The sequence below is a fragment of the Somniosus microcephalus genome, chromosome 1 (assembly GCF_052327205.1).
Source record: "Somniosus microcephalus isolate GS21.2 chromosome 1, FLI_Smic_1.0, whole genome shotgun sequence".
In the NCBI taxonomy this organism is placed as follows: domain Eukaryota; kingdom Metazoa; phylum Chordata; class Chondrichthyes; order Squaliformes; family Somniosidae; genus Somniosus; species Somniosus microcephalus.
Genome location: NC_140987.1, coordinates 283,543,614 through 283,565,682, shown reverse-complemented (window position 1 = coordinate 283,565,682; position 22,069 = coordinate 283,543,614). Strand labels below are relative to the sequence as shown.

The 22,069-nt window shown below is 46.8% G+C and overlaps 1 protein-coding gene across 3 annotated transcripts in view; it reads right to left on the bottom strand.

Moving 5' to 3' along the window:
* The window catches only part of LOC147124818 (neuronal acetylcholine receptor subunit beta-3-like), a 96,629-nt gene that overhangs the window by 31,142 nt on the left and 43,418 nt on the right, over positions 1–22,069 (bottom strand). For all 3 annotated transcript variants that reach the window (XM_085993564.1, XM_085993553.1, XM_085993570.1), the window contains exons 3-4: positions 18,492–18,536; positions 16,406–16,515 (exon numbers count right to left, since the gene is read on the bottom strand). In XM_085993564.1, coding sequence (XP_085849690.1) covers positions 16,406–16,515; positions 18,492–18,536 — 155 coding nt within the window. The remainder of the gene's footprint in view (positions 1–16,405; positions 16,516–18,491; positions 18,537–22,069) is intronic.

Below are 22,069 nucleotides of genomic sequence, written 5' to 3'. Positions count from 1 at the left end.
TATAATAGACTCTAGCATTTTCCCCACTACCGATGTCAGGCTTACCGGTCTATAATTCCCCGCTTTTTCTCTACCACCTTTTTTGAATAGTGGGGTGACATTAGCTACCCTCCAATCCATGGGTACCGTTCCAGAGTCTATCGAGTTCTGGAAGATGACCAGTAATGCATCTACTATCTCTAGGGCCACTTCCTTAAGTACCCTGGGATGTAGACCATCAGGCCCTGGGGATTTATCGGCCTTTAGTCCCATCAATTTTCCTAACACCATTTTCCTACAAATACTGATTTCTTTCAGTTCCTCTCTTTCATCAGACCCTATGTTCCCCGGCATCTCTGGGAGGTTATTTGTGTCCTCCTTTGTGAAGACAGAACCAAAGTATGTATTTAGTTGGTCTGCCATTTCCTTGTTTCCCATTATAAATTCCCCTGATTCTGACTGTAAGGGACCTACGCTTGACTTCACTAATCTTTTTCTCTTCACATATCTATAAAAGCTTTTACAGTCAGTTTTTATGTTCCCTGAAAGCTTACTCTCATATTCTATTTTCCCTTTCTTAATTAATCCCTTTGTCCTCCTTTGTTGACTCCTAAACTGCTCCCAATCCTCAGGATTATTGCTTTTTCTAGCCAATTTATATGTCCTCTCCTTGGATCTTATGCTATCCCTAATTTCCCTTGTTAGCCACGGTTGAGTCACCTTTTTTGTTTTATTTTTATGCCAAACTGGGATGAACAAATTCTGTAGCTCATCCATTTGGTCTTTGAATGTTTGCCATTGCCTATCCACCGTCAACCCTTTGAGCGCCATTCCCCACTCAATCCTACCCAACTCGCTCCTCAGACCATCGTAGTTTCCTTTATTTAAATTGAGGACCCTTGTCTCTGAGTCAACTACTTCATTCTCCATCTTAATGTAGAATTCGATCATATTATGATCGCTCCGACCCAAAGTTGCGCAAATTATCAGAACATTGCCAATTTGGAGTGGGCTTATCAGATGCATTGAGGGACAGATTTGTGTGTGGCATGCAAAATGAAAGCACACAAAAGAAGCTCCTGTCTGAAAAAGACCTCACATTGGAGAAGGCTCTGAGTATCGCAATATCAATGGAAGCAGCAGCACGTGACGCTTTAGAAATTCATCAAAAGTCCCTGGAATATTCAACTAATAAAATGTCACTGAAACAAGAAAAGAAGTGCTATCGCTGTGGCAAAATGTCACATGACCACAATGACTGTTGGTTTAAAGATAAAGATTGCAGACAATGTGGCAGACGAGGGCACATTGAAAGGGTCTGCAAAGCAAATAAGAAGCCGAAAACTGATACAATACAGAGTAACAAAAAGGTACATCAAGTGACTGAAAACAAGAAACCTTTCAAAGATAGATACAAGAAGGTACACTACGTGACTGGAGACAGTTCAGATAAAGAAAAAAGTGACACAGACTCAGAGGAAAAGGATTTGGCTTGTCTAAAACTACACAGTGTGAAAGAGACAGGGGATCACAGAATAATATGGATTACTCCAGAAGTGGCAGGAGTTAGGCTGAAAATGGAGTTGGACACAGGCTCAGCTTTAACAGTGGTCCCTGTATGACTACAAACGACTGTTTTCACACATACCGCTAAGGCCAACTAAAGTACTGTTAAAGACATACACAGGGCAAAGAGTGTGCCCCAAAGGTAAAATAAAAGTGACAGTGACATACAAAGAAAAAAAGTACCACAATTGAACCTCTATGTAGTGGAAAATGGAGGACCACCATTACTGGGACGCGAATGGCTCAGGAAAATACAGTTGGATTGGCACACCATCCAAGCACTGTTTGTGTCAGCAAAGGAGGACAGCAATGCCACTCCTGAGAGACTGTCACAAATACTATCTGACTCTCAGGAAGTGTTCAAGAAGGGAATAGGAAAACTTAAGGGCATGGAAGTAAAAATTAAGATTGAGGAGAACGCAAATCCAAAGTTCCACAAGGCCAGACCAGTGCCTTATGCAATTCGCCCTTCAGTAGAAGCAGAGCTGGAGAACTTGGAGCAGTTAGGGGTCCTGTCCAAGGTGGATTGGAGTGAATGGGCCACACCTATAGTTCCAGTGATGAAGAAAACCTCCAGCACAAAACCAGGAAAGCCAAGAAAAGTGCGCATCTGTGGAGACTTTAAAGTGACTGTTAACCCAGTCCTCCACACAGTACAGTACCCATTGCCTCACATTGAGGACATCTTTGCTTCCCTGTCAAGAGGGGAACGCTTCACAAAGATTGACTTGGCCCAGGCCTATCTCCAAATGGAAATTGATGATGCATCAAAGAAGTACCTGACAATAAATATGCACAAAGGCCTTCACCAGTACAATCGGCTGGTATTCGGAATAGCATCAGCTCCTGCAATCTGGCAAAGGGCAATGGACCAAGTCCTGCAGGGGATCCCAGGTACTCAGTGTTATCTTGATGACATCATCATTACTGGCAAGAATGACAATGACCACCTTTCCAACCTCGAACAGCTGCTCATCAGGTTACGGGAGTATGGGCTCTGAGCGAACCGAGACAAGTGTGAGTTTTTCAAAAAGGAAATCTCGTACTGTGGACAAGGACGGTTTATACAAGTCTCCAGACAAGATTGAAGCTGTGATTAATGCACCAACACCTGAAAATGTATCTCAGTTGAGGTCATATCTTGGACTGGTGAACTACTATCACAAGTTCTTGCCCAACCTATCCACAGTGTTACGTCCACTAAATGCACTGCTACAGACAGGGTCACAATGGAAGTGGAGTGACAGCTGTGAACAAGCTTTTCAAGAGAGTAAAAGACTCATTACTTCAGAAGAGGTGCTAGCTCACTTTGACCCATCCTTACCTATTCGACTGGCATGTGATGCTTCACCCCATGGCATTGGTGCCGTGTTGTCACATAAGTTCCCAGATGGCACAGAAAGACCAATAGCCTTTGCCTCAAGATCATTGACTACAGCTGAACGCAATTATGCACAGATTGACCGAGAGGCCCTCAGCCTTGTGTGGGGAGTCAAGAAATTCAACCACTACTTGTATGGTCAACAGTTTACACTGTTAACTGACCACCAGCCTCTCATTTCAATCTTCAACCCAAGGAAGGGCGTTCCAGTGATGACAGCACAACGGTTGCAGTGATGGTCACTCTTCCTAGGGGCTCACCTGTATGACATTGAATACAAGGGGACCAAGCAACATGGCAACGCCGATGGTTTGTCACGTTTACCACTGCCGACCTCAGAGAGAACTACAACAGTTGACTCAGCAGAGATATTTCACACAACAATAGTTGAGCAGCTACCAGTGACAAACTCCCTCATTGAAAGAGAAACACGCAATGACCCTACATTGTCAAAAGTTTATGACATCACTGTGAAGGGATGGCCAGTGCATGGTGACTCATTGTTTCCAGCATTCTCAGCTTGGAGGGAGCAGTTATCAGTGTGTCGGGGAACACTGATGTGCGGCTCACGAGTTGTGATTCCTTCCAAGCTTCGTAACCGAGTGCTAGATGAACTGCATGAAGGCCACTTAGGTACGGTAAAGATGAAGGGCTAGATTTTCAGTATAGACAGTTTTGGGGCGCTAACCTTAGCACCCGCCCGAAGTTAGCGCCCACCCCAAAGTAGCGCCCCGTTGCCGGAAATTCAGTGGCTTCGCCCTAAGAGGTTGGTGGAGCGCTAAAAGAGGCGTTCCACTACTATCTTTAGGCGCTAAGCCGGCGGTGCAGAGCGCAACACCCGAGCTCGGGCGCAGCGCACGGCAGACACTCTGGTGCCAGTGAGCTCTTAAAGGGGAAGGGTGCATGTGTTTTTTTCAAAGGCAGAGTCTGGGGGGGAAAACAGGAGGAGGAGGAGGAGGAGGAGGAGGAGGAGGAGGAGGTGGTGGCGGTGGTGGTGGCCGGAAACATAAATACACCGTGCACAACAACACACTGGATGCCTCCACACAACACATGCACCTTTTATAGTGCAGGAGGAGTGCCCTTTAATTTGCGCTCCCCAGGGTGTGTTGCGTTCCATTTTACAAACGCTCTGGACGCCAGCCGCACAATGGGGCGGTCCGACTGAAGTTGGGATTCGGGGCGGCCAAAGGGCGTTGCACGAGGATGTGATGTCATTTTCTGCGCGCGCATCCGGGCGGCCGCTAAACTTTGCGCCGGCGCTAACGGGCAACTTAATTTGGGGCGGGGCGCAAACTGCGCTGCGCCCGGGCGCTACATGCATAGCGCCCGAAAATCACTGCTCTTAAGGCGCTAACTGCTGGCGCAAGCAACTGAAAATCTAGCCCGAAAAGCCTTGCCCGTGGTTACGTGTGGTGGCCGGGAATTGAAAAACAGATCGAGGACCTGACAAAGAGCTGCTCAGGATGTCAAAAGGTCCAGAACGCACCACCACAAGCCCCTCTCCACCCATGGGAATGGCCCTCATCACCATGGCAACATGTGCACATCGACTTTGCTGGACCGTTCATGGATTGCAGTCGATGCACATTCCAAATGGCCTGAGGTCATTAAAATGAAATTAACCACATCTGAAAAGACCATTTCAGTTCTGAGGACAATGTTCGCTAGAAATGGCCTACCAGAACAAATCTGCACAGACAATGGACGACAATTTGTCTCTGACGAATTCCAAGGTTTCATGAGGGAAAATGGAATCAAGCACTACACATCTGCCCCGTACCATCCAGCTACAAATGGCTTGGCAGAAAGATTCGTACAGACTTTCAAGAAGGCCATCAAAGCAACGTACAGCGAGGATCTACCACTGCAACACAAGATAGACAATTTCCTCTTTGTTTATCGGAACGCAGTACACGCAGCCACTAATCAGACTCCAGCGATGATGTTTCTGAACAGGAACCTGAGATCTCGCATGGACCTTCTTAAACCGAATGTACGTCGTGATGTAGAGAACAAACAGTTCAAACATTTGAATGCTAAGCCAACAAGAAGCTTCAGTGTGGGACAGCCAGTTCTTGCTCGTGATTTCCGGACGGGAAAGTGGCAACCAGGGACAATATCCACAAGAGAGGGACCACTGATGTATACTGTGGATGTGGGAGAGAACGTTTTGAGACGTCATGTGGACCAAATTCTGGATGTTCAGGTGGAAAACACCCCTATACCTCGCCTAGACTCACCTGACATGGAAACAGACACTCCTGATTCATCAGCATCAGCACCAGCCTCATCCACAGCTGAGAGCTCTACCTGTGCTGATAGCTTACCTGATGCACCTGTACCTGTACAGTCTCATTCTCCAAAGCAAAAGAGTCTGGAGAAATGTTACCCAGAGAGGCAGAGGAGGCCTCCCCAGAGACTTGACTTGTAAAAGGGCTGTTGACAAAATAAAATGTATTGTTGGAATTTGAATTTTGTTACTTTTAAGAAAACAAAAAGGTTACTGTAAAGACAGGCTCTGTATATTAATTACAGAAATTTTGCGTTAATATACTATTAAACTAAAGAGGGAGGAAGTGTAATGTATACAACATTGAAGGGACTACTTTGTTTTGCGGATGTACATCCTTAGTTGCGAGCGTATATAACAGACGCGTATCGATTTGTATAGTCAGTGCCGAAGTTCCAGTTACCCAGTAAAGATCACTTGAAGTTACTCTCAGTCTCTGCTGCTTTATTATTTTATGTAGTTGTGCATAGCAGTACAAACACAACAGTGAGAGTGACTGCCCTTGACATCAAGGCAGCATTTGACTGAGTGTGGCATCAAGGAGCCCTAGTAAAACTGAAGTCAATGGGAATCGGGGGGAAAAATCTCCACTGGCTGGAGTCATACCTAGCACGAAGGAAGATGCTTGCGATGGTTGGAGGTCAATCATCACAGCCCCAGGACATCGCTGCAGGAGTTCCTCAGGGCAGTGTCCTAGGCCCAACCATCTTCAGATGCTTCATCAATCACCCTCCCTCCATCATAAGGTCAGAAGTGGGGATGTTCGCTGATGACTGCACAGTGTTCAGCGCCATTCGCAACTCCTCAGATAATGAAGCAGTCCATGCCCACATACAGCAAGACCTGGACGACATTCAGGCTTGGGCTGATAAGTGGCAGGTAACATTCACGCCACACAAGTGCCAGGCAATGATTATCTCCAACAAGTGAGAGTCTAACCATCGTCCCTGTTGTGTATGTGCCTTTAAGAGAAGAACTGATTCTATACTGCAGTACCGGCAGTGACCACCCCTGTATATAAAGCCATAGCAGGCTTCAGTATTTCAGTCTTGAATTACTCTCTGTTCAGTAAATACCTGTTTTATTGTTCTCCTGCTGTCTGAGTATTATTGATCCTCAGACACTACACTGGCGACGGGCAGGTTTGAACTCACCTGCAGTACTGCATTTCCTCACGGGGATCTTTTCCCTGAAGAGAAGCTTCTTGGAGGTCGAAGTCAGAATGGCGGGCGTCGACCGCGGGCAACCGCCCAGGGATCCATCGGAGAGTTGCAGGGGAGGCTGTGGAGAGCTGGGCCTGGCTCCCCAGTCGAGGTGTTCCAGCAAGTCGTGCTGGTAGCAGGTAGTGCGCTGACCCTTCCGGACTGCGGTGGGCTTGGGCTCGATTGAGCGGCTCTGCAAAGGGGCCGTGCAGCGTTGTCGGGAGGAAGAGAGAGAGAGAGGGTGGAGCGCACAGGGCGCAGTCGGTGCTCAAGAACAGGGCAGCGTAGAGAGGATAGAACGCGGGGAAGGAAAAGTGAGACGCGCCGAAGCCGCGGGTCGCCGTCATTACCCTGTAGAATGCTAGGAGCAGCGTGGCAGCAAGGGGAAGAAGGAAAAGCGCGGGAGGCGCCATTTTATTCCATTGGGGAAGAAGGAAAAGCGCGGGAGGCGCCATTTTATTACATTGGGGAAGAAGAAAAAGCGCGGGAGGCGCCATTTTAAATCACCCAAGATGCCAAAGAGTGGCAGTATCACTGCTTTCGACAACGAGGTAGAAGACTGGACCACGTATGTGGAAAGAATTGAAGTGTACTGTAATGCCAATGAGGTGGCCAATGGAAAGAAGGCGTCGGTATTATTAAATTTGATGGGCGCGAGAACGTACGGCCTATTGCGGAACTTAGTTGCCCCAGCTAAACCAATGGAGAAAAGTTTTGAAGAGATTGTTAATATCTTACAGGGCAGCATGGTGGCATAGTGGTTAGCACTGTTGCCTCACAGCGCAAGGGACCCGGGTTCGAATCCGGCCTCGGGCGACTGTCTGTGTGGAGTTTGCACATTCTCCCCGTGTTTGCGTGGGTTTTCTCCGGGTGCTCCGGTTTCCTCCCACAGTCCAAAGATGTGCGGGTTAGGTTGATTGGCTATGATAAATTGACCCTTAGTGTTAGGGGAATTAAATACGCGGGGTTACGGGGATAGGGTGGGATATGTGTCGGTGCAGGCTCGATGGGCCGAAATGGCCTCTATCTGCACTGTGGGGTTTCTGTGATTCTGTGATTCTGTGAACACCTAAACCCTACACCGCTGCTGATAGCAGAAAGATTCAAGTTCCATAAAAGAAACCAGCACAAAGATGAGAGCAATGCTGACTATCTTACGGAACTACGCAAGTTATCGAAGCACTGCCAGTTCGGAGCAGGACTGGCAGACACCTTGCGAGATAAGTTTGTCTGCGGGCTCCAGAGTGAAGGAACCCAGAAACGACTACTTTCGGAAAAGGACCTGACGCTAGAACAGGCTTTCAGCGTGGCAGTATCCTACGAAGCAGCAGCACGAGGAGCTGCGGAAATACAACAGAAACCACAAGAATGCAGCGCTAACAAAATGGCGTATGGTGCCAAAAAGTGCTATCGCTGCGGCAGAACAACCCATGAGCAGAAGGACTTCTGGTTTAAAGACAAAATATGCAGGCAATGTGGGAAAATGGGACACATAGCAAGAGTCTGCAGGTCGGGAAAGAAAACCAACACTACAAGAACTACTAAGGAAAAGTACAAGAAAGTAAAGAAATTGACAGACAGTAGTTCGGAAGATCAGGAGAGTGATAAGGACTCCGGGAGCAGGAGATTAAGTTGTCTAAAGTTACACAACGTGATCGCAAAGGAGGATCACCGAACCATTTGGGTCACCCTCATGATAGCAGGGTCCCCAGTAAAGATGGAATTGGACACAGGATCAGCCCTAACTATCACGAATCGATGAGACTATGAGCGGCTATTCTCACACATACCCTTGAAGGACACGTCCATTGTATTGAAGACATACACGGGGCAAAAATCTACCCCAGAGGAAAAATAAGGGTGCCAGTTGAATACAACGGCAAGGAAACACAGAAACTGTATCTATATATACTACCAGATGGAGGACCACCATTATTGGGATGTGAATGGATCCGAAAAATACAATTGGATTGGCATTCCATTCAGGCGTTAACTGTGACTGATAAAAAGGATGATGACGTCACACCTGGACGACTGTCAAAAATTCTAACTGACGCGAAAGAGGTGTTCCAAAAAGGACTTGGGACTCTAAAAGGAGTAACGGCAACGATAAAAATCGAAGATAACGCAAACCCAAAATTTTTTAAGGCCAGACCGGTACCTTACGCGATCCGCCCAGCCGTTGAAGCAGAGCTGGAGAGTCTGGAGCGTTCGGGTGTGTTGTCCAAGGTGGACTGGAGCGAGTGGGCCACACCCATCATTCCTGTAATGAAGAAATCATTGAGTAGCACGCCTGGGGAACCGAAGAAGGTTCGCATCTGTGGGGACTTCAAGGTAACTGTGAACCCAGTCCTGCACACAGTACAATATCCACTTCCATGGATAGAAGATATTTTTGCCTCACTATCTGGAGGGAAACGCTTTACAAAGATTGATCTGGCCCAAGCGTATCTACAAATGGAGGTGGAAGAAGCGTCTAGGAAATACCTCACGATAAACACTCACAAAGGCCTTTACCAGTACAATCGACTGGTATTCGGGGTAGCATCAGCCCCGGCTATTTGGCAGAGGGCGATGGAACAAGTCCTGCAAGGGATCCCGGGGACCCAGTGTTATTTGGACGACATCCTGGTTACGGGCGAAAATGACAGTGAAAACCTTGCCAACCTGGAGCAGGTGCTCACGAGATTCAGGAATATGGGCTACGAGCCAACCGCCCCAAATGCGAGTTCTTCAGGAGAATTGAATAGAGTGGATTGGGAAAATAGATTAAAGGGTAAGACGATACATGATCAGTGGTGTACATTTAAGGAGTTATTTTACAACTTCCAAAAAATATATATTCCACTGAGAAGAAAAGGGTGTAAAAGAAAAGACAGCCATCCGTGGCTAAGTAAAGAAATTAAGGATAGTATTTGACTAAAAACAAGGGCATATAAGTTAGCCAAATCTAGTGGGAGGATAGAGGATTGGGAAAACTTTAAAAGACAGCAAAAAATAACAAAAAGATTGATTAAGAAAGGGAAGATAGATTATGAAAGTAAATTAGCAAAAAATATAAAAACAGATAGTAAGAGTTTTTATAGTTATATAAAAAGAAAAAGGGTGGCTAAAGTAAATGTTGGTCCCTTAGAGGATGAGACCGGGAAATTAATGGTGGGAAATATGGAGATGGCAAAAACACTGAATGAATATTTTGTATCAGTCTTTACAGTAGAAGACACTAAGAATATCCCAACACTGGACAAACAGGGGGCTATGGGGGGGAGGAGCTAAACGTGATCAAAATCACTAAGGAAGTGGTACTTGGTAAAATAATGAGACTCAAGGCGGATAAATCCCTGGACCTGATGGCTTACATCCTAGGGTCTTGAGGGAAGTAGCGTCAGGGATTGTGGATGCATTGGTAATAATTTTCCAAAACTCCCTAGACTCAGCAAAGGTCCCGGCAGAGTGGAAAACTGCTAATGTAACGCCCTTATTTAAAAAGGGCAGTAGACAGAAGGCTGGAAACTATAGACCGGTTAGCCTAATATCTGTGGTAGGTAAAATATTGGAGTCAATTATTAAGGAGACAGTAACAGGACATTTGGATAATCATAATTTAATAGGACAAAGTCAGCATGGTTTTATGAAGGGGAAGTCATGTTTGACAAATTTGTTGGAGTTCTTTGAGGAAGTAACATATAGGGTGGATAAAGGGGAACCAGTGGACGTAGTGTATTTAGACTTCCAAAAGGCATTTGACAAGGTGCCACACAAAAGATTATTGCTTAAGATAAAAAATCACGGGATTGGGGGTAATATTCTGGCATGGATAGAGGATTGGCTCTCTAACAGAAGGCAGAGAGTTGGGTTAAATGGTTCATTCTCGGACTGGCAATCAGTAACTAGTGGTGTTCCACAGGGGTCAGTGCTGGGTCCCCAACTCTTTACAATCTATATTAATGATTTGGGGGAGGGGACCGAGTGTAACATATCAAAGTTTGCAGATGATACTAAGATGGGAGGGAAAGTAGTGAGTGAGGAGGACCTGCAAGGGGACATAGACAGGCTAAGTAAATGGGCAGAGATTTGGCAGATGGAATACAATACTGGAAAGTGTGAGGTTATGCACTTTGGCAGGAAAAATCGTAGAGCAAGTTATTATCTTAATGGCAAGAAACTGGAAAGTACTGAAGTACAAAGGGATCTGGGGGTCCTGGTGCACGAAACTCAAAAGGTTAGTATGCAGGTGCAGCAAGTGATTAAGAAGGCCAATGGAATGTTGGCTTTCATTGCTAGGGGGATAGAATATAAAAATAGGGAGGTATTCCTTCAGTTGTACAAGGTATTGGTGAGACCGCACCTGGAATACTGCATACAGTTTTGGTGTCCATACTTAAGAAAAGACATACTTGCTCTCGAGCCAGTACAAAGAAGGTTCACTCGGTTAATCCCGGGGATGAGGGGATGGACATATGAGGGGAGGTTGAGTAGATTGGGACTCTACTCATTGGAGTTCAGAAGAATGAGAGGCGATCTTATTGAAACATATAAGATTGTGAAGGGGTTGGATCGGGTGGATGCGGGGAGGATGTTCCCGATGATGGGTGAAACTAGAACTAGGGGGCATAGTCTTAGAATAAGGGGCTGCTCTTTCAAAACTGAGATGAGGAGGAATTACTTCATTCAGAGGGTGGTAGGTCCATGGAATATGCTGCCCCAAAAAGCTGTAGAAGCTACATCATTACATAAATTTAAAACAGAAATAGACAGTTTCCTAGAAGTAAAGGGAATAAAGGGTTATGGGGAACGGGCAGGAATTTGGACATGAGTCTAGGTTCGGATCGGTCATGGCCCTGTGGGTAGCGGAACGGGCCCAGGGGCCGTGTAGCCTGATCCTGCTCCTATTTCGTGTGTCTAATTCTGTTAGATTCAGGAGATGGTTCCATGATAGTAGATTGGCGGTTAAAATCAGATCAGCCATGATCTTATTGAATGGCGGAGCAGGCTCGAGGGGCCGATTGGCCTACTCCTGCTCCTAGTTCTTATGTTCTTATGTTCTTAAATCTCGTATTGTGGCCACATGATTGATGAGGAAGGGTTGCATAAGTCGCCGGACAAGATTGAGGCTGTAGTCAAGGCTCCAGCACCGGAAAATGTGTCACAACTGAGGTCGTTCCTCGGGTTGGTGAACTACTACCATAAGTTCTTGCCAAATTTATCTACAATTCTGCACCCACTGAATGCCCTACTACAAACTGGAGTAACATGGAAATGGAGTGATGAGTGTAAGCGTGCCTTTCAGAAATGTAAATGCCTAATCACTTCAAATGAAGTATTGGCCCACTACAATCCAACACTACCGATTCAGTTAGCATGTGATGCGTCTCCCTACAGCATCGGAGCGGTGCTGTCACACAAATTCCCTGACGGTTCAGAGAGGCCAATAGCCTTTGCGTCGCGCTCGTTAACCTCAGCCGAGCGTAACTATGCCCAGATTGACAGGGAGGCCCTCAGCTTGGTGTGGGGGGTGAAAAAATTCAATCACTATCTGCACAGGCAGAAATTCACCCTATTGACTGATCATCAGCCCCTGGTCTCCATTTTTAACCCAAAGAAGGGCGTTCCAGTGATGACGGCGCAACGGCTGCAAAGATGGTCACTTTTTCTAGGGGCACATCAGTACGACATAGAGTACAAGGGTACGAAACAACATGGAAACGCTGATGGGCTGTCATGCCTACCGTTGCCTACGGTAGAGGAAGCACCTGCAGTGGACCCTGTTGAGATATTCCATGCGACCATAGTCGAATGTCTACCTGTTACAAACTCAAGTATAGAGAAGGAAACCCGAAATGACCCGACACTCTCTCGGCTCTATGATTTGACGGTGAAGGGATGGCCAGCACATGGCGACTCACTGTTGCCAGCATTCTCGCCAACGAGAGAACAGCTGTCAGTGTGCTGAGGGACCTTGATGTGTGGATCCCGAGTGGAAATTCCACCCAAGTTGAGAGATAGAGTGCTCAATGAGCTTCATGAGGGTCATCTGGGAGGGGTAAAAATGAAGAGCCTAGCCAGGGCGTTTGTGTGGTGGCCGGGAATCGATAAAGAAATTGAGGATATGGCCAAGAGATGCACAGGATGCCAGAAGGTCCAAAACGCCCAACCACAGGCCCCGCTACATCCATGGGAGTGGCCCTCATCTCCATGGCAACGGGTACACATTGATTTTGCTGGTCCATTTATGGGCTCAATGTTCCTAATCGCTGTGGACACCCATTCGAAATGGCCAGAGGTCATCAAAATTTCCTCCACCACCATGGAGAAAACTATTGCAGTCCTACGGACCATCTTCGCCAGGAATGGCTTGCCAGAACAGATTTGCTCCGACAATGGGCCACAGTTTGTGTCAGAGGATTTCCGGAGGTTTCTGAGGAATAATGGGGTGAAGCATTACACATCTGCCCCATATCATCCAGCCACAAATGGATTGGCTGAGAGGTTTGTTCAGACCTTTAAAAAGGCCATAAAGGCAATGCATAATGACGACATACTACTACAACACAAGGTGGATAATTTCTTGTTTGCTTACCGGAATGCGACACATGCAGTCACCAACCAAGCTCCAGCCATAATGTTCTTCAACCGAAGGCTAAGATGTCGCCTGGATTTGCTCAAACCAAACATAAGACGAGATGTTGAGGATAAGCAATTCCAGCACATAAATGAGAAGCCAACCAGGAGCTTCAAGATAGAGCAACCAGTCTATGCCCGCGACTACCGAACAGAAAAATGGCAGCCAGATACGATATGCACACAGCAGGGACCACTAATGTACACAGTGGACATTGGAGAAAGCATCGGGAGATGCCATGCTGACCAGATTCTAGAGTCACAGGAACAAGCCAAACCCATACCACGAGCAGGTGCACCTGGTAATCAACCCGAAGTACAGATTGCGTCTACCTCAGAAGCAGTGGTATTGGAAGCTGACAAACCAACCAATGACAATGAGCCAGAATCAACTCCGCCGCAAGAACAGGATACTCGAGAAAGGCGCTATCCAGTCAGGATCAGGAAGCCTCCTCAAAGACTGAACTTATAAATGATTATTTCAGTTGATGTATATAGTACAGAGAAAATTGTAATTGTAATTAGTTATTATTTAGTTGTTAAATGAATGTTATGTACTGTTTATCTAAAAGGGGAGGAATTGTTGTGTATGTGCCTTTAAGAGAAGAACTGATTCTATACTGCAGTACCGGCAGTGACCACCCCTGTATATAAAGCCATAGCAGGCTTCTGTATTTCAGTCTTGAATTACTCTCTGTTCAGTAAATACCTGTTTTATTGTTCTCCTGCAGTCTGAGTATTATTGATCCTCGGACACTACAGCCCCTTTACATTCAACGGCATTACCATCGCCAAATCCCCCACTATCAACATCCTGGGGGTCACCATTGACCTGAAACCTAACTGGACCAGCCACATAAATACTATGGCAACAAGAGCAGGTCAGAGGCTAGGTATTCTGTGGTGAGTGTCTCACCTCCTGACTCCCCAAAGCCTTTCCACCATCTACAAGGCACAAGTCAGGTGTGTGATGGAATACTCTCCACTTGCCTGGATGAGTGCAGCTCCAACAACACTCGAGAAGCTCGACACCTTCCAGGACAAAGCAGCCCACTTGATTGGCACCCCACCTTAAACATTCACTCCCTCCACCACCGGCGCACTGTGGCTGCAGTGTGTACCATCTACAAGATGCACTGCAGCAACTCGCCAAGGCTTCTTCAGCAGCACCTCCCAAACCCATGACCTCTACCACCTAGAAGAACAAGGGCAGCAGCTGCATGGGAACACCACCACCTCCAAGTTCCCCTCCAATATCACACACCATCCTGACTTGGAAATATATCGCCGTTCCTTTATCGTCGCTGGGTCAAAATCCTGGAACTCCCTCCTTAACAGCACTGTGGGAGTACCTTCATCACACAGACTGCAGCGGTTCAAGAAGACAGCTCAGCACCACCTTCTCAAGGGCAATTAGGGATGGGCAATAAATGCTGGCCTTGCCAGTGATGCTCACGTCCCAGGAACGAATAAAAACAAAAATTCCCTCCAAAGCCATTATATCCTTGCTGAGGTGCGGTGCCCAGAACTGAAAGCAATACTCCAGATGGGGTCTAATCAGAGCTTTATATAAATGTAACATAACTTCCACCCCTTTTGTATTCCAGCCCCAGAGATAAAGTCTACATTCCATTAGCCTCTTTAATTATTTTTGTACCTGTCCACTAGCTTTTAGTGATTTCTGCACTTGGACTCCTACAACTCTCCACTCCGCCACAGTTTCCAACTTCTCATCATTTAGGAAATACTCTGATCGAGCTTTCTTAGTTCCAAAGTGGATGACATCACACTTCCCCACATTGAACTCCATCTGCCACAGTTTTGCCCACTCACTTAGTCTATCAATGTCGCATTGCAATTTTCTGCTCCCATCTACACTACTTACTGCGCCACTTGGTGTTGCCAGCAAATTTGGATATACGGTTGATATTGATATATGGTTGAAGTATTTTCACCAATAGAACAGAATTTCCATTGAGTGTGTGTACGCATTTGTATCTGTTGGGGGGCTGGGGGGGAGTGAAAAGTTAGAGGAACAAGGATACTTAAAGCGCAGTCTACTAATGTTTCTGGATCTGGGTCTGTAATCGGGGCTTCATACTGTGGCACATGTAAACATTTCCACGAGCGAAGCTGGTTGTGTCACTTGAACTGAAGGGCTCACAGGTGAATCTAGGCACGGTTTGAACAGTATCTACAGTGATGCGCAGAAAGAGACAAGCGGATGGACTTTGAGGACAAACAGCCCAGAGGGTTTAAAAGCTCACAATGGCATGGATTTGAAAGTTTTTAGATGGGCCACGGTGTAAAGCATGGGGAAATTCCTACAGAAATGTTTATAGAGCGGGTTTGAGGGAAATAATACAACCAAGGTGATGTAATCTGTCATCGCTTGAATCATTATTATTCTAAACCCTGTGCTACTTTTTTCTGCAGGAGTGGAATTTGATAATTTTTTAATGTAGCTGGGATTGCTTTGGAATGAGGGAAAGTCAAGTGCTCAAGTAAGTTCTGGTGTGTTGAAATATGGAGAAATATCCACCTCTATGTGGCTGTCTTTGGCAGATTAATTAATTATTATTTTTTAAATGGGATCCAATTTTGTGCTTATTAAGGTGAGGGTTTAGTGCTGGGGAATGGAACACTTTCCATTTCAGACATGCAGTGTCACCATTAAGCACTACCAGGTTGGGTTTAGCATTGCCAGATATGCACTAATACCCCCTCTACTCTGGCTCAATGATGCGCCTCAGCCACTTTCAAAAGAACACCCTGGTGTGGCATTTTCACATCTTAATTCTTGTGGCCTGTAAGTGAAATTGACAATTTAGGGCGAAATTAGTAAAAAAAAGTAAGGAGTGCTTATGGAATGTGGAGATGAAAAAGGCCTATTTCCTATGGCGTCTAAACTTGGAAGATATGCCACACAAGTGGGTAGTATAGAGGTACATAGAATTTACAGCACAGAAACAGGCCATTCGGCCTAACTGGTCCATGCTGGAATAAAAACAGACAGTGCTGCAAATACTCAGCAGGTCAGGCAGCATCTGTAGAGAGAGAAACAGAGTTAAGGTTTCAGGCCAATTGTTTCAGGTCAATTCTGACGAAGGGTCATCGACCTGAAACGTTAACTCTGTTTCTCTCTCTACAGATGTTGTCTGACCTGCTGAGTGTTTCCAGCATTTTCTGTTTTTATTTCAGATTTCCAGCATCCGCAGCATTTTGCTTTTGTATTTGTCCATGCTGGTGTTTATGCTCCACACAAGCCTCCTCCTAACCTACTTCATCTAACCCTATCAGAATAGATTTATCATTATTTTCTTTTCTTGGCAGATAGGGAAATGTAGAACCATAAACACCTACTTTTCATATAATACAATATCAGGCAGCCAGATGGACTCAGATGGAACTCTGATTATGTTAATGCCACCGTATTCATCCGGATTCCAACTCAGCTTGTAATCATTCCACTCCTACAATATAAAAGAGTATTCAAGTTACTACATGACAGAGTAATATAGGGACAGAACGATTTTAACATGTTGAGTGTCAGAAATTAACAATGACAACTTAACGTTGCCAAAATACATACTGATACACTCAATATACCAGTTGACAGACAAAGATACTGAAGTGCTGTGCATCAGCAGATAGAGCAGTGCTGTTCACTTATTTTTTTGTTAAAGGCAATAATCCTGAGCTTGCGGCTCGAGAACTAGTCTGAGGGAAAGTCCAACACATTCCACCACAGAATGATGGAGTATGAATCTGTGCCTGCGATTCTTCATACAGCATTTTATTCTGCCGAAACCTTGATTAATACGCTTGCATAAAGTCCTTTTGTGAGCTATTTCAATATAATTGTTAACCTTTATTACTTCAAATGGGCTGCGACTGTCATAAAATAGTGCAGAAGGGAATTGTACGTGAAAACATTAACCATAAACTTAATGCAAAAGCAAAATACTGCAGATGCTGGAAATCTGAAATAAAAACAGAAAATGCTGGAAATATTCAGCAGGTCAGGCAGCATCTGTGGAGAGAGAAACAGTTAATGTTTCAGGTTGATGACCCTTCGTCAGAACTGACCTGAAACAATCGGCCTGAAACCTTAACTCTGTTTCTCCCTCCACAGATGCTGCCTGACCTGCTGAGTATTTCCAGCATTTTCTGTTTTTAAACCACAAACTTAAACTTGATTTTGGGCTTATGATTTCAAGTATACCAGTAGCAGCTGTCAAGTAGAGTCCAGGCATTTCCACGCAGGAGTGGGGGAAAGCTATAGGGCTAATAGTTCTATTAAAACTCAAGGGGGGAGAAATTGGGTGAGTAGCGCCACCTGTTAGCGCCTAAAGAAGCAGTCAGTGGCTGTAGCGCCACTGGCTGCGTCTCCGGCGATATTCAGTAGGGGCGCTAATGGTGGCGTTAGGCATTTGCGCTACGCCGCCACCGATGATGTCATCGGTGTGCGCAGCGCCCCATTCATGCCCCGTTCGCGATATTTGGTAGCAAACGCCGCAGTTGCGCCGCTTGCTACCCGCGCCCGGTTCACGGGGCCTTACTGTGCCGGCAGCGGCGCAAGTTAAGGCGGAGGTGCGGGGCGGCCGCTTTTTTGGCAGCCGCCTGCCAGCACCTCCGTCCCCGACCTCCTAACCACACCCCCGCGGCATTGCCGGCTGTTTCCCGAGAGCCCGGCACTTCTCCTTGGTGCCGGGCTCATTTGCCGGCACTCGCGAGCGGGGATCGCGCTGTTGCAGGCACCTCCCCCTTAACAGTGGGAGGAAGGCCTGCAGTACCGCAGCGTGCCGTGCCGCAGCATGTGGCGCTGCGGCACGCTGCGCTGTGATAATCAGTTTCAGCGCCCGAAGAGGGACGCGGAGTGCCTCGAGCCTCATCCCGTGTCCCTCGAGGGGTGCTGAAACTGAATTTCTGGCAATCGGTATCACTCCGATCGCTGCGCTAAATCCTGCGCTCAGGCGACTTTTGCGCCACTTTGGCGCCCCAACCCAATTTCTAGGCCAAGGTCTTTTGGTTATAATAGAGGCCTTCCACTTGCATTATGGATGCTGTGACAGCCTTGATTCCTAATTACACATCCTTACTTTCTTTCATTGGATAGGAACAGGAGGAGAGCATACAGCGTTAAATCCCAACATTGGTAACATCCCATAGCCAAACAGCTCAGAAGTGAACGTCAAGAGACACGCAGGGCAGTAGTTCCACCAATGACCACGGGTGAGTGGCCACAGGGCAGGATTATTACTTCCATTGCTTCACAGCGTTGAGAACAGCAGCTGGAATATTTAATTTATTGACTGCGTGTGGAATGGAAGTTCCTAATTCTCCAGCCTGACAATAGGAATGAACTGTGTCACTGAATCACACCTAATTGCCCATTAGTGTCAGTATTAACATAATGCTTATGGAGGCCATGAAATTATGTCCTTACCTGCTTTAACCAAACATTCGTAGACATCAATTGATTCTTTTCATCCTGTAACAAGAGAGACACACTGGTGGATGCAGCACAAACCTGACACTACTTTTAAAGAAGAAAAATGCAACTTGAGCAGAAGCTTTAAAGTTGAGTATTATCTCATTTGGCTTTGTTCCAATGCAATTTGTGACATGCTATTTGGATGTGAGGAGTTAGTCTAAGAATAAAAGGACCAAAGTATAGAGAGGTAGAGTTTCCACTAGTTTGCGCTTCAACGGAAATCAGTCAAACCAGCCTAAAAGATCAAGGAATTTCAAGCGCAAGTTATGTCCAGCACAAATCTTTCAGGAACAAATTGCGGACCATTTCTTCACGTGGAGTGAGATTGTTCTGGGTTGCAGAGCAACTGACTGTTGTGGTCTTCTCTTGATGGCCCTTAAGCAGATCAGTTAAGAACATTAGGGGAACTCAGCACCTAAATCCTATTTGACACATCTGCCCCGAAGATATGGGCAGCAAGGGTGTAAAGGAGAGTCCACTCACCTTTGTCCTTCACTGGATGCCTGAAAACGTCTTCCAAATTTTTACTTGGGTACTCCAGATCTGCAAGAACTTGTTGACTTGCTCTGCCATCTCCTTACATGCAGATTTATACTCGCTGCCTTTGCAGGAGGATGGCTTTCTGCCCCAAAAAGAACCACCCTCCTTTGCCACAATGCCTGCATTGTCCTTGCAGTTATACTTTCTGACAGTTACTTTTGATCATAAATAAACAGAATAAATGGCCGTGATTTTGCCGACACTCAGAGGGTGGGTTTGGAGGTGCGTCAGGAGTTACAATTCAAACAATTGACGGCGGGTTGCGAACCCACCGCCATCCCGCCTCCACGCAACTTTACCAAGTGTCGGGTCTGCGAGTCCCAATCAGAACTAACACCACCGGCGGGAGAGGCACTTAAGGCAGTTAACAGCTTGTTAACTGCTTAGATAATCCCACTTTTACAGGCTCTTCCCATTTTAGTACATTTTCAGCATGTTGCCCATCGTGCAACAAACACGCCAGCTGATTGTGTCGGGTTCAGCAACTTGCTGAATACTTGACAGCTGCTCCTGCAGCATAAAAGTAGACCTGTAACATAAGTTCACTTTCAGATGGCAGAACTTTGTGTTTTGATGTGTTGGAACACATTTTGCAGGTCTATTGAACTTGTAAGTGTTGCAGCTGAGATCCGTATGCACTGTGGCCTCCTTGGAAAACCCTCTCCCCACATTGACTGAGTGCTTATAACATCTATTCCTCAATTGAGATATATACCAGCGGGATGGGAACCATTTATACCCTCTTATCCTAGTCCTCAGAATCAGAGGAAGAGCAACCACGGCAGCAGCAGAACAACAGCAGCAGCAACAACAGGAGCGCCAACCTCCTGCTCAGCCACCTGATGCTGCACAGGGCAGAGGGCGTCAGCACAGGGCTGCACCGCACCGCAGGAGATACCCACAACACAGGGTTTACAGGCTGAGGATGAGCTTCCTCAACATGACTGATCAGCAGTGCCAAAGGAGGCTGAGACTTTCATGAGAGGTAGTCGCTGACATCTGCGCAATGCTGCACCAACACCTGGAGCCCAGAGGAGCAGGTGGACACTCCTTACCAGTGGCTGTCCAAGTCACCACCGCACTCAAATTCTTTGTTTCGGGGTCCTTCTAGGGATCAGCAGCAGACATTAGCGGCATCTCCCAGTCGGCCGCACACACTTGCATCACGTAGGTTACTGATGCCATCTTTGCAGAGTCGCTCAATTACATCCACTTCTCCACGGATGAAGCAAGTGTAACTGCACATGCGGTTGGCTTAGCAAATATGGCAGGCTTGCCAAGGGTGCAGGGCGTCGTAGACTGCACACATGTGGGCCATTAGGGCACCCCATCACAACCCAGCTGTATTTGTGAACCGCAAGGGCTTCCACTCCCTTAATGCCCAGCTGGTGTGTAACCACAGGAAGAACATTATGCATGTTTGCACCAAGTTCCCTGGCAGTTGCCATGACTCGTTCATCCTGTGGCAATCTACTGTGCCTCAGCTGTTCAATCCGCCAACCCAACTTTCCAGATGGCTGCTTGGAGACAAGGGCTGTCCCCTGAAAAAGTGGCTAATGACACCGATGAGGAGGCCATCAAATGAAACTGAGGGGCGGTACAATGTGAGCCACATTTCCACCAGAATCATTGTGGTCTGCTGTGCCCTGCACAACATCGCACAGCAGCGTGGCTTACTGCTGACTGAGGAACAAGTGGTTCAGCGCACAGCCTCCTCAGAAGAAGAGGAGGAGGAGGTGGAGGAGGAGGAGGTGGCAGATGAGGTACACCTTGCGGAGGTGGATGTGCCAATTCCACCAGCACGTGACCACATTGTTGGCCGTGAGGCTAGGGATACACTAATCCATGCCAGATTTGCGTATATTTACACATCAACCACATGTGGCCGGCACATGGAAATGAATGTCTGGCTGACCTTCTTAACACACCATACAACATCTGTACAATAAACTGTGGTTTCCTATCACTCTCACCACCATCATTACAGATGAAAGTTGCCCCGACCACTCACTGTGCAACTTCCATTTCTGAGCGCACATAGGGATACTTTGCCATCGCATTTCTTTAATACAATTGAAATCACGATGACACATGTTACTTTGTATGAGATCAAAACACTCAAGTGACTACCCTTGTGAATACTTGTGTGTTAACTTTCTCTTACGTATGCTTCTACGTGGTGCTTCCCCCGTGGCTTCAGCAGATGTGGAGGCACCTTGGTCACTTCTATGCTGCGCCTGCTTAGATGCCTTTGGCGGGCGTCCTCTGGGTTTGGGAGCCTGGGAAGGCTCCGCAACAGTCTGCTCCTCCTGCAGCTGTGCAGGGGCTGAGACGGCCATCTCAGTCGGGTGAGGAATCTGGGGCTCTGACCGAGGGCTCCGCAGTGGCATCAGAGTGTGAGTGCTTGGAGAGGAGCCCACACTTCCTTATTGTCGACCAGCAACATCCCTCTCATGGGTCGCCTACACTTCACTGCTAAGAAGTAGCTGGAGAGCACCTTGCTGCACATCAGTGGGGCCATGAGGACCCGTCTCTGTACTGACAGTCCCCATAACAGGGACGTCCATGTACATCTGGTGTCTCTGTCCTCAATAGCTGCCCATCTATCCTTCATAGCAGACCATCGATTTAGAAGAGTCACCAGGTTCATTTGAGTCTGGCGATTTATGGCCTCCATGGAAGTTGCCATCCTTTTCATGGTGGCACCTACATTCACCATTGCATGCACCATGACATTGCTCATGTTTGAGATGGACTTCTCCATTCTCTGCACACTTGCAGTTACCCTGCATGCAAACCCTGTCAGAGACTCCTGTACTTGTTGCTGAAGTTCCAGCACCGCTCTCTTTCTGGATGGCCCAGAGGCACAACGTCTACATACAGCTGAGCAGAGCTCGGAATGTCCTGCGGCCTCTGATGAGGATTCTCCACTGCTGTCCCTGTCACTACCATCTGCTGATGCTCACTTGTGAGTTGTGATACACCAGGTG